The sequence below is a fragment of the Anguilla anguilla genome, chromosome 2 (assembly GCF_013347855.1).
Source record: "Anguilla anguilla isolate fAngAng1 chromosome 2, fAngAng1.pri, whole genome shotgun sequence".
Taxonomy (NCBI): domain Eukaryota; kingdom Metazoa; phylum Chordata; class Actinopteri; order Anguilliformes; family Anguillidae; genus Anguilla; species Anguilla anguilla.
The window spans coordinates 30,783,095-30,795,397 of NC_049202.1; the positions used below are offsets into that span (position 1 = coordinate 30,783,095).

A 12,303-nucleotide genomic window follows, 5' to 3' on the forward strand; every position below is an offset into this window, starting at 1 on the left:
CCAGCACGAATGCTTAGCATTTTATAAAACGAATACTAAAGCAAGAAAAGAACAGAAGAGCACACGTTATAATTCCAAGACGTTGGCAGGCTATAACCAAAAGTAGGCTACTGCGCCGCATAACATTCAAGTTTGATTTGAAGTTATTATGAAAATAAATCGGTTTGCGCCTGCATATTTTTAAACATGGCGCCTGAAAATAAACACAAAAAAATGCTGCGAGTACTCGACCAATCAGAAATGTTCAGCGCTGCAAGCTCCACCCAAAAGGTTCCTGTACTTTCGGAAAGTACTACCCCCCGAGCAGGAACTTTTTGGGGGGTAAAATAAAGCCCCCGGAACTAAATTTAGACCCTAGTTCCTGCGGTGGAAACGCACTGAGTTCCTCAAAAGGTTCCTAGTTCCGGGGTGAAGTTCCTGCGGTGGAAACGTGGCTATTGATGCTGAAACACTTGTTTTACATGTTTCTAACATGCTTTTCAATACTGCAGAGATTTCTTGCACTCTTATTTTGTTCTGTAACTCATTGACTCATGCTGTCAAATTTTGTATTTATCAAGCTTCATTGTGCATTTCTGTACTTTCAGGTTTGAGAAGATGGCCAGTGGGATGTACATGGGAGAGCTTGTTCGACTCATTCTAGTCAAGATGGCCAAGGAGGGGTTGTTGTTTGAGGGGCGGATCACCCCAGAACTTCTAACGAAAGGGAAGATTGAAACAAAACATGTTTCAGCAATAGAAAAGTGAGTTATCACTTTCATATTAATCTACACTGAAGTTTCCCTTTTGAGGATGCAATAACTTCCTCAAGTTAATAATGTGGAATTTTAAGTTAAATATATATCTGCAAAAACACATTTTCAATGTACAAAAATTACAAATTAATCACGCATGCAAAGCAATGACTGTAAGCCATTGTTTAAAACTTGCAGGCCTGCCATTAAATTATTGATATAAAAATGAAGCCAAGTTACAACAAACAATATTGCCTATCTTAGCTCACACAAATTAAACAAGCTCATTTCCAAAGCAATGCTACCTAGTGTTTCCTAAATTATTTCATATCACTTGACCCTGTGCTTTTTCATCTTAGCATCTGAACAGAATGTGGTCATTCAAAGTTTATGTGTCACATGATAGTGAAATGCCAATCATTTGTAGTGGAAATAATGTCCAATTCAGCTGTTACACCTAAAACTGTAAAAATGAACCAACTGTCTGCATACAGGGCTTTGGGTGTTGTAGGAAAAGCACATACAGTAATGAATAAAATACATAATAATAATAATAATAATAATAATAATAATAATAATAATGTTATGTTTAGAAAATTGTGTTCACAAATGCGATTTATTTTATTATTTTACACTGTAAAATAAATTATACTATTGTACTTATTTGAGCAAACTTTATGTGACCCACAAACATACAGTACATCAATGGGGCAAACGTGTCTGCATAGGTTTGTATATTTATTTACTAGGCCAAGATAGTTGTAATTTTTATCTGTTTGTAAATGTGACGCTGCTAGAAAATGTCCTCATGGGGATAATCTATAAACTATTATACAGTATCTATCTATTTATCTATCTATCTACAGTATGTATTTTACAATCAGTATTTATTTCAAGTTGCAAATATGCACTTGTACATTTTGTAAAATTAACTTTACAGCCAAGAATAAACATAAATTTCCGCAGCCTTTTCATCAGCTAGTTAAAACATTCATTTAAATCACTTCTTCAATTAGGCATTTGTTTGTTATTTGACACACAATGTTTGAATGACCACATTCTGTTCTGATGGTAAGATGGTAACACAGGGCCAAGTTACATGAAATAATTTAGGAAATGTTGGGTAGCATTGCTTTGGAATGGAGATTGTTTAATTTGTGTGAGCTAAGATAGCCAATATTGTTTGCTGTAACTTTGCCTTGATATCAGTACTTTTAATGGCAAGCCTAGATTTTGTGAGATTTAATTAATGACTTAAACTTATAGACAGTGCTTTGTATGCATGAGTAACTTGGTATTTTTGTACATTAAAAACATGTTTTTGTTGAGATGTACTGCGTTTGTTATGAGCAACTGATAATAATAATACATATAAATAAATGAACCATTAGATAATTAAATCTGGAGCGAGATATGCGTACATAGCCTACTAGCTAAACCGTAGACTATAGCTGTTAGTTTGGGATTGGGTAACTTAAGTGTTTGTGATACAGGCTGACATATGATATTAATGATACATGTTATCAAATATAAAAAATAGATTTATTGATTAATTTTGACAGTTGTCAAGGCGATTTCCGAAATGTCAGTACAAGCCGGCGCTGGTGATGTCAGCAGCATCCAATTCCTTATTTTCGGTTGGGAAGTGTAGTTGTGTGGTGATGCACAAAGGTACATACTGTAGGCTTGTGCCTTTACCAGTTTTATGATTGAGTTATTTTGTGATATGTTATAGAATTATATTGAAGCAACTGTGATTGGGAAGCCTCGCGTGCATTAAAGATTTCATGTTTTAAATTGTTAATCTCATAATTGCCTATGGGGAAATGAATGGTGGAATTTCCAGTCCACCATATATTCCAGTGCTAGCTAGCTAGCTACACTTTAGTAACATTAGCGAAGAGCATAAAGGCTATTATCATTTTAGACTAACTGAACTGAGCAGGAGTTAGCAAGCTAGGTATTCATGCACCTAGTTTAATGAAGCTGTGTAGCTAGGTAGCCAGCTAGCTGTATGAATGAAACAAAGCGCCTACACCATGTTTTTGGTTAACGGTAGTCTATCGGTTTACGATTTCAGGATTTAGGATTGTTTATTTAATCACAAGGCCAGCAAAATTCATTTACGTGTCTCTCATGACCAGGAGCAAGGAAGGATTGTCCAAAGCCAAAGACATTCTTACTCGTCTGGGAGTGGAGCCATCTCCAGAGGACTGCATTGCCGTGCAGCATGTCTGCACCATTGTCTCCTTCCGTTCTGCCAACCTTATCGCCGCCACATTGGGGGGCATACTCACGCGACTGAAGGACAACAAAGGCATTCCACGCTTGCGCACAACTGTTGGAATTGATGGGTCTCTTTATAAGATGCACCCGCAGTGAGTACCCAGGCCTTTGGCCATAGATTTTATGCTAAGCCTTGTTATTCTCTGGAAAGTTTTATATATCATTCTACCCAGGCTGTTAGGCAGGAGTTTGAAACTTCTGGTCATGAGAAAGCTGGGGGTTTGGGAGCTGCTGAGGACCCCCCCCACCCCCACCCCGAAATAGAGCTGAATGCTGTAGCATTTGAATCATATTTTGAGGTGGCTTTCCTGGAAAAACCTTGCCTTAATTTGAGGTGTGTGTTTATGTATTTGGACGTAAAGGACTTAAACTTATTATGCAAATATTATGCAAATAACTATTCTTTAAAAATAAAAGGATGCAATATTATTTCAGTGACTTTTCAGTTTTCACTATTTCAAATACGACAATACACTATTGACTAGTATGTAAAACATATCAGAGCTTGGGAAAATATGAAATAAATGTAATTTTGAGAACAAAGTGAGAGCAATTTTATTTTCCAAACTTTTTTACAAAATACAAAAGTGAATCATGATTAGTATGTTTTTGGAAATGAGATCTGTTTATATCAATAAACTTTATAAAACACAATTAAATTGACTAGCTAGCTTTTAAAATAATATCAATGTAGTCGTGACTAGCATATAATATAAAACTTAGAGGACAGTTTGCAATTCGTAATGGTGTTAATTGACTAGCTACTACACTTGCACTTAAAGAGTAGTGACTAGCTTCTAAAACATTGGACAGTTTGTAATTCTTACAGGTTTCAACTGAAGTACAAAAAAAACCAAGTACAAAAAAATTAAAAATATAGTGTATAGAATCGGTTCATTCTGATGATGTATGACAGTAGAACATTACTGTACAAAACCAAGGTTGGATGCATTTTGCCAGCCTTCAAATAAGTATAAGCGATTGAAGACCTTTGCACAAAACATTTTTTTTTAAATCAACAGATTGGTCTGGAGTTGTAAAACTTAAACAATTTTGGACAGTTTTTTTTTCTTGCATCATCCATTGTGCTTTACATAGCTTTCTAGTTCATGTTAGCCCACTAATTTTAGCTTACTTAAAATAACAATAGAAATGAATACAAATAAACATGAAATAATAGACAACTGCTGCAGTCTCACAAAGCTGTCCATGGTTTTTCTTAATTACGAGTCAGTGTGTTTGTTCAGACAAGTTAAACCTGGGTCTACAGTAACATAGTTTTTGTAACACATATGAAGACATAATCCAGTGTTTCCCACTGAATGTAGGAAAACTGATGGGGACCCCAAACCCTCTAGTGGGGTCCGGAGGCATGGTCCCCCGGGAGAAATATTTGTACATTTTAACAATTAAACGCATCAATATGGTGCATTTTGAGTGGAAAATTAAGAGGGTAGATCTGTGAAGAATTTTGTATTTTTAAACAATTCAATCACAAACCCATGCACTTGTATCAGTTTTTAAGATGCTTAAGAAATTGAGTTAAAGCTGTCACGTGAACAGGTTGTACAGGTTTATCTAGTGTTCTAATGTTGCGGTAAAAAAATGGCACCAAATCTACGTCAGATTTAGAGATCACATTCAATTAAAACCTTGATGGTGAAAGTTAAGCTACTGTATCAAGGAAAACATTTACACACAAACTTCAAATAGCTAAAATGTTTAATCAACAGGTTTCAATTTGAGATACAAAAATTATTCAGATGAGAGATATACCAACTGCATGAACATGGCGTCAAAATTCATCTTAATGCAGTACAGTACTGGAACTTTATTAACATTCAGCTTTGAATACATTTTTATAATTGACATAACATTATAGCACAGTAGGGATATGGCTTTTCCAACTTAATGCTGGAAATTATATAGCCTAGTAGCACAGTATACAGTAAGTGCTTAGCTAACATTAGTTGTTTTAAATTGACAGAACATTGTAACCACTTTGTTCCATTCATGTCGATGTAAATGTAGTGAGAGTGACCTCAGGCTACTGTATCAACCGTGGCCAGCAGCTTATTATTCATATCACAGCGCAAATGTCCACAGTATCACTCCCTAACTTAATCGACATAACACTGGACTTCACAGTGGGTTACAGACAGCTTTGCTGACTTGATGGAGGAAGTAATGTTTTAAACCATGGTAACCACATTCACGTCGATGTAGCCAGCAAATACATAATTACAAGAATGCAAACAATGTAGTCTCAGAATATGTTCTGGACTAATGGCTTGCAGAAGCTCAGACGCAGGACTCTGCCAATATGACACTGAACGCAAGTGCAGCTTCTTTGTACAGTTAAAAACGTTCCCTTTTATGGAGTCAATGCATTTTATTGTACAGAATTGCCTCCGGGATGGCTTTTCCAATTGGGATGGCAGGTATTGGCGGGGTGGCATGCCCCATACCTATATAGCACTGAGAGTTTTGCACTTTTCAGGGCTCCCTATAGAAATTACCACAATGACGACAGACTCTCAGTCCTTAAAAACATTAATTTCTGTACCTTCTGACCCCATTTCAACAGACATAATTCACAAACAACTTCACACATCCACACAATAAAGCCCCAAACTTAGGGGATTTTACATTTTCTCCTTCTTCTTCCTCTCCTTTTCCTGCCTGGTTACATCATCGCAATACTGCATGCATTGGACATTTACCTACACCAGCCAATCAAAATGTCACATACATTCCAAGTCCACAAATAATACATCTGCCCTTTGGACATTTAAGGTATATCAGCCAATAAAAACATTGGATGCGCATGCAAAATGACATAGAAGTGCACTTGTTTAACCCCTTTGCGCACATACCAAATCTGGCCATTCCTTGCCCATTTAGGGGGTACCCTATTCAAAGCTTTATAACACCAGATGTGAGCTTCACAGAGACTTGAAAAATGGCTTAAATGAAGCAAGACATTTGTACCATTTACAATACTTAGATTAGTTTATATTCATAATTTAGGAAGAAATTAAGTGCCACAAAGGCGATTATTCAGGCTCTTTTTTAGTTTGCAATGAAATACTGAGAGATACCATATATACAGCAGGTTAAACCATACATGTCCTGGATCAAAAACTCCTTGACCACAAGTTCATAAATTCTAAGCGCAGATATGTAGAACTACTGAAGATCTATAAAGCAAAAACTAAGCAGTGTACCCAGCAGCTCCATATCTATCCAACATGTCTAAAGTATGCATTACTGTAAATCACAACATATTCTCGTATTTCAATACAAATAAACTGCTTTTACTCAAGAAACTCACTGTTGCATCATTTTCAAGTGGGAATTACAAGCTTTCCATCAGTACAGTGGTCTAAAATATCTAGGGGTCCAGAAATATATCCAAAATCCCTCCAAAAATGAATAAAATATTTTTTGTCGATTATAAAGCATGTAAATGAGAACCTTATGAAGGTTTAAGATGAAACATTAATATCAGATAATAAAATAATGCTAAAACATTGTCACACAATGCGGTACAGTACCTAAATGTGTAATAATTAACTCTTGCACTGTATTTCTGTACTCTACAGTATGTAATGTATGGGGATGGGATGACATGAAAACAATATTCAACCATCCACCACGATTTGGCGATGTACCAACTCTCACGTCATATCTGGAGCATGAAACACAAAAACTATTAAGCTACCAACGAACGCTTACATTACAGTGTGAAATATCCTCATTATAAAATACCACTAACCTATTTACTCAATTTCAAAAATGACATATATAACCAAAATATTTTGAGCGGTAATACTTACACAGTGATGATGAAATGTTATCTGTGTTCATGAGATAGAGACAGAGACGGTAAATCAATGCTGTAGTTCTCTCCGCTCTGCCGTTTCATACTTTTTAAATAGGCTACTGTTGCTACACTGCAACACAACATTTCTAAATTAATGTTAGCTAGCCCTATATATCCTCTATTGACATACAGACAATTAGTAGGTCTGTCACGTACAATCGCCCAGTAAAAACTCTTCCATTTAAAATATGACATACACTTTCATTTCTTTGTCATTCATGATAAAGGAAAAATAATTGAATGATACTGATGTGTTTCTTTCAGCTAGAATGTGTCTCATAGCCTACATTTATATGAATTACTGTTATCACTAACTCATAACAAATATAGTACAAAAATAAATGATATCTGATGAAAAACACGTTTTCCATTAAAATTATTGATATAAAAATTGTGCAAAGATTCACGACACAACATTGCCTATCATATCTCACACAAATTTAACAAGCTATACTCCAAAGCAATGCTACCCAATGTTTCCCAAATTCTTACAAGTAACTTGGCCCTGTGTGTACAAGCATACAGTGCATTAATGGGGCAAACATATGTGTGGATAGGTTTTCTATATTTATTTAATATGCCTCAGTGTGTGTAATTTTCCCCGCATTCAACGACATTTTGAACCCTGCCAACAGTCTAATACCCAAACAACAAATGCATCTCCTGAAAGGTGAACAGCAGTTATTAAATTATTTGATGTGAAACAACACATTTCAATGTAATAAACTGCTAATATTTACCGTATCATAAGTAAATGCATTTGAGTCGTTTGACTTGTAAACTAGTCATTTTGACCAGTGCAGGGAAAAGAAACCTGTCATTTCAATGTTTCTGTGTCATTTTCAGTGTGTGAATTTTTCTTGTGTGGTTTTTAGTTTTGTGCATGAAAAAATAATGCATTATAGAAGATTGAGGTGAACTGGAAACTGGATTTTAGTGTGAAGAATTATTATAATGAATCTGGAAAAATCTTTGCCAAGCACTTTTTATCTGACAGTGTTTGTTAAAGCAGATATTCAGCAGACGCTATGTATAAAAATATCTTTAGTTTCCTAAGCATTTAAGCTCTGTCACCAGGGATTAAAATGGCTCTTCACAATTCATAGCTTGCCTCTTTAGCTATGTGACATATTCATAGCAGCCGGGACATCAGTTGAACCACTGAGCATAACTATAACATTAGTAAGACAGATTGAAGCAGGGATAAGTTAAGAGCTACAGAAAGCACTATAGCAAGTGAAATTCACCCACTAAATTCCCAACTGTGCTGAGAACACATCATTCTGAATCTGTAGAAATACCTATGGTTTGCATGGAGACAGTGGATTTCCAGTCTAGACCAACTTAATCAGCAAAAAGTTAGCATCTACTGAATTTTCTTTTACACTTGCTATATACAGTAAGCTCCATAATGTTTGGGACAAAGATTTTTTTTCCTTGATTTGGCTCTGACAATAATCCAGAACACAAAAGGAAGTCCACGTCTAATTGGCTTCACTTTTGGAGTGGCCTAATAACAGTCCTGACCTGAATTCAATAAAGATTCTGTGGCAGGAAATGAGCAGTTCATGCTCAGAACCCTACCAATTTCTCGGAATTAAAGCAGTTCTGCAAAGAAGAGTGGGCTCAAATTCTTCCACAGCGATGTGAAAGACTGATATCAAATTATAGGAAGATTTTGGTAGCAGTTATTGCAGCTAAAGGTGGTGCAACCAGTTATCAAGATTAGGAGGCCAATTACGTTTTAATAAAAAACTTTTTTATTAAATAAATGAAATAATAATTTTTAAAATGTGTTTTGCACTAGCTTTGGTTCCCTTTGTCTAATATTACATTTTGTCTAAACATCTTAAACTATTCAGTGTGACAAATGTGCAATAATAATGGAAATCAGGAAGGTAACACATTTTTGTAAGTTATAATTATATTTATTTACTGTGAAGCTGAACATTACAGTAAATGGAGCCATCATTCTGGTGCCTCCAAATGAAAGCACACTATTTCAGGCTCAAAAACGCACTCAGATTAACTGTGAAATTTGAGAGAACTGTTTATCATGATGAGGGCCTGGTGGAATGATAACAGTTTGAAGGATCATTAGAAAGAGAAATTGTAACTGCCACATGATACGAGACTTGCTGTCATATTTATCATCATGCCCAGTACTGGGTGTGTGTTTCACTGCTATGATCTTACATTCCTGTTAGGATACTCTCACTCTGCCAGCACCTGCTGACCCTTTAAGCAGGGTCTGGAAAATATATTAAGCCTTGTGCAATTTTTTTTCTCAGCAGATAAGATATATTGTGAGCGCCAGACTCTAATTGCAATATTGCAATCTAATTGCAATAATTCGTACACTCAAGATTTACTTAAAATTTTTACCATATCAGACAAGTACATTTCATTAATGACAATAGCATAATTATTTCCTTCAGTTTAATAATGCTTTATTGGTTTGACCATTTCTAGACAAAAGACTTGCTTGCTAGCGAGAGTAAGTGCCAAATTTAAAACGTCTGAATTAAAGGTTGCTAGTTTAAAAAATGAATGGAAAAAAATGTGCTGTAGTGCTATAGCAACAAAAACTCAGTTGTAATCTGTTCCCAAACCACAGGCTCTGTCGGCCACACCCACCCCTCCCCGCACAGAAAAGAGTGCCACGCCCAAAAACACCCAAAACACATTTTAGAATAACAAATACAGGTAAAGGTGCATAAATTCGGAAAAAGTGCGTAAAGACAGAGATTGTCAATGCATCATAGATATGTGTTAGCATGGCTACTTTATTATGTTTTCAAGTTAAAAATCCTGCATAGTATGCCTTTAAAATAAATTTGATTTGCTTTCCTTAAAATGATAGAAAAAAAGAGCTTCCATCAACATAAGTAAAAAGTTCAATAAAAAAGTATTTAAATAAGTCACTGTCAAAGTTCAGTTTGCATTCCTAATCTGTTCTACTGTGCATGTATGTAATTGCTGACTAGCTGTACTACTACTGCATTTAAAAATACTAAAGTAATTGGAATGAGATTTCATGAACCCATAAGTGTTGGAGCTATTTCTCATGGACTACTTGAATAGTCACAAAGTGTTGTACTCTTTTTTTTTTTGTCACTTCAAGTAAATTGTTCATAACAATAAAATTATATTTAAAAAAAAACATTTTAAAAAAGAGGTGGAACTACATTGAGTTTAGTCAATGAATAGTTTGAACCTGTCAAAAGGATTTGTGCTCTGCATTAAAGCACAATGCATGGTTCAAATCTCAAAGCACATGGTAGTATTGTCCATTTTTAATAGTGCTACTACTGCTACTAGAACAGCTTATAATAATAACAAGACCAGGTCAAAACCTAGTATATGGCTGTATGTTGTGTCTTCATAACTCGGCCGAACAATGGTGTAACTTCATCATTCACTCAGTCACAGACATTTGCGTTTGTAGGGCTGGCCCCACTGTTGCGGTGCAGCCAATAATAAAAAAAATAAAAATAAAATAATAATAATAACTACTAGCAGAAACTTAAGGGACCATGCACTCTCAGCCAGAAACACCCAACTGCCAAGTGCTATTACATGTAAGTCCTTAATTTATTGTGTGGACTCTAGATGTAACATCTGGTATCCTATATCTGGGTAAATATATAGTGAGCGTATCATATCATTATATTATTTTGAAGCATAACATAATGTTGTTATATACTACTTTGAAAAACTTAATTGCAGTTAGGGTTAAAGGCATTTTTCTGCTTTGAGGAATGAAACTCACATGAGTGTTCAAGTGCATTTGTAACCATATTGTATAGACAGTTATATAGTATTATATAGTTATTTTTCAGGCTGAATACAGAGGGCCTATTGCACCATGCTTAGCTGGAGTGTAAACTTTAGCTTAAAGCTCTTTGACCACAGAACTGCATTATAACTGGAACAGCTAATACTTATTTCAGTGATTTGGATAGGTGTTTCAGTTGTAATGTAGTTCTGCAGTCTAGGAGTTTAATTCTCTAGGAGGTTTAAACTCCAGCTAAGCACGCTTGAGACTTGTTGTTAAAGAGTTTGTCTTCCCTCATGCCTTAGGTATGCCCGGCGTCTGCACAAGACTGTGCGACGCTTGGTGCCTGAGTCTGACGTGCGCTTCCTGCTGTCAGAGAGCGGGAGTGGCAAGGGTGCTGCCATGGTGACAGCGGTGGCCTATCGGCTGGCTGACCAGACTCGCCAGATTGCAGAAACCTTGGCTGAGTTCCGGCTTAGCAAAGACCAGCTGCTGGAGGTCAAGAAGAGGATGAGAACTGAGATTGAGAAAGGCCTGGGGAAGAAGACCCATGATACAGCCACTGTCAAGATGCTGCCCACCTTTGTACGCAGCACACCGGACGGATCAGGTAGGAGAAGATGACTCTTTAATTGGAAGGGTTCCATCCCAAAGGGATCTCCCCAAACAATATAGTAATGGTGCTGCCTCTCATACTGAATGATTAATGGCTTAAAATATGTATCCACAATAAAATAACATTGCTAGTTGAATGCATAAAAGATCTCCTCTGATCATGGAAAATAACAAATCACAGAGAGTGAGAGGTTGTACACTTTGGTTCCCAAGGTCACCACTACCAATAGAATTAAGTTCTCAGTTGATCTGCCTGTCAAAATAAAGGTAAAGCCACCATAATTGAAAATTAGAGTAAATAAAGTAAAATAGGAAAAAGTATTATCATGTGCCTATGAAACTGATTTGCAATAGGCAAGCTCTACAGTTTTATTTAATTTTGTCATTTTTGTTATGTAAATATAAAACAGAATTTAATACAGAGATTTAGGACAAACTTTGGGATTCCTCACATTATATAAATTGTTATCGGATGAACCTGCTGCAACGTGACTGCAATTTTGAACGAATGTTATGTGATTGCTCACAGCAATTAAATTTGAATTTTCACAAGATTTATTTTACTGAAACTGAGAATAGTTTGGTGCTACTTTTAGTTTTAGTTAAATTAGCCGTTATGTTTTTATGTTTGCTGCTCTTGCAGAAAATGGTGACTTCTTAGCATTGGATCTGGGAGGAACAAACTTCAGGGTCCTGTTGGTGAAGATCCGCAGTGGCAAGAGGCGAAGTGTGGAGATGCACAACAAAATCTATGCCATTCCCATAGAGGTCATGCAGGGGACTGGAGAGGAGGTACAGTATGCAGGTCAAAGAGTCTAGCACCCCTGTTCCAGACAGATCTGGCATAAGTCTGCCAGGGGCCATTATCATCAGGAACCATGGTGGCATTAGGATTGTAAATCAGGGTTGATCTCTTAGCTTTGACAATTGATCTCTTAACAACTGACAATTTTTTAAATTCCTGATTCTTGAAAAGCTACCTGAACTTCTTCTCAATTTTGTTC

At 36.1% G+C, this 12,303-nt stretch overlaps 1 protein-coding gene across 2 annotated transcripts in view; it reads left to right on the forward strand.

Annotated features, from left to right (window-relative positions):
* The window catches only part of LOC118220727 (hexokinase-1), a 62,594-nt gene that overhangs the window by 34,390 nt on the left and 15,901 nt on the right, over positions 1 to 12,303 (forward strand). For both annotated transcript variants that reach the window (XM_035404885.1, XM_035404886.1), the window contains 4 exons: positions 588 to 743; positions 2,879 to 3,112; positions 10,990 to 11,294; positions 11,943 to 12,091. In XM_035404885.1, the coding sequence (XP_035260776.1) occupies positions 588 to 743; positions 2,879 to 3,112; positions 10,990 to 11,294; positions 11,943 to 12,091 (844 nt within the window). The remainder of the gene's footprint in view (positions 1 to 587; positions 744 to 2,878; positions 3,113 to 10,989; positions 11,295 to 11,942; positions 12,092 to 12,303) is intronic.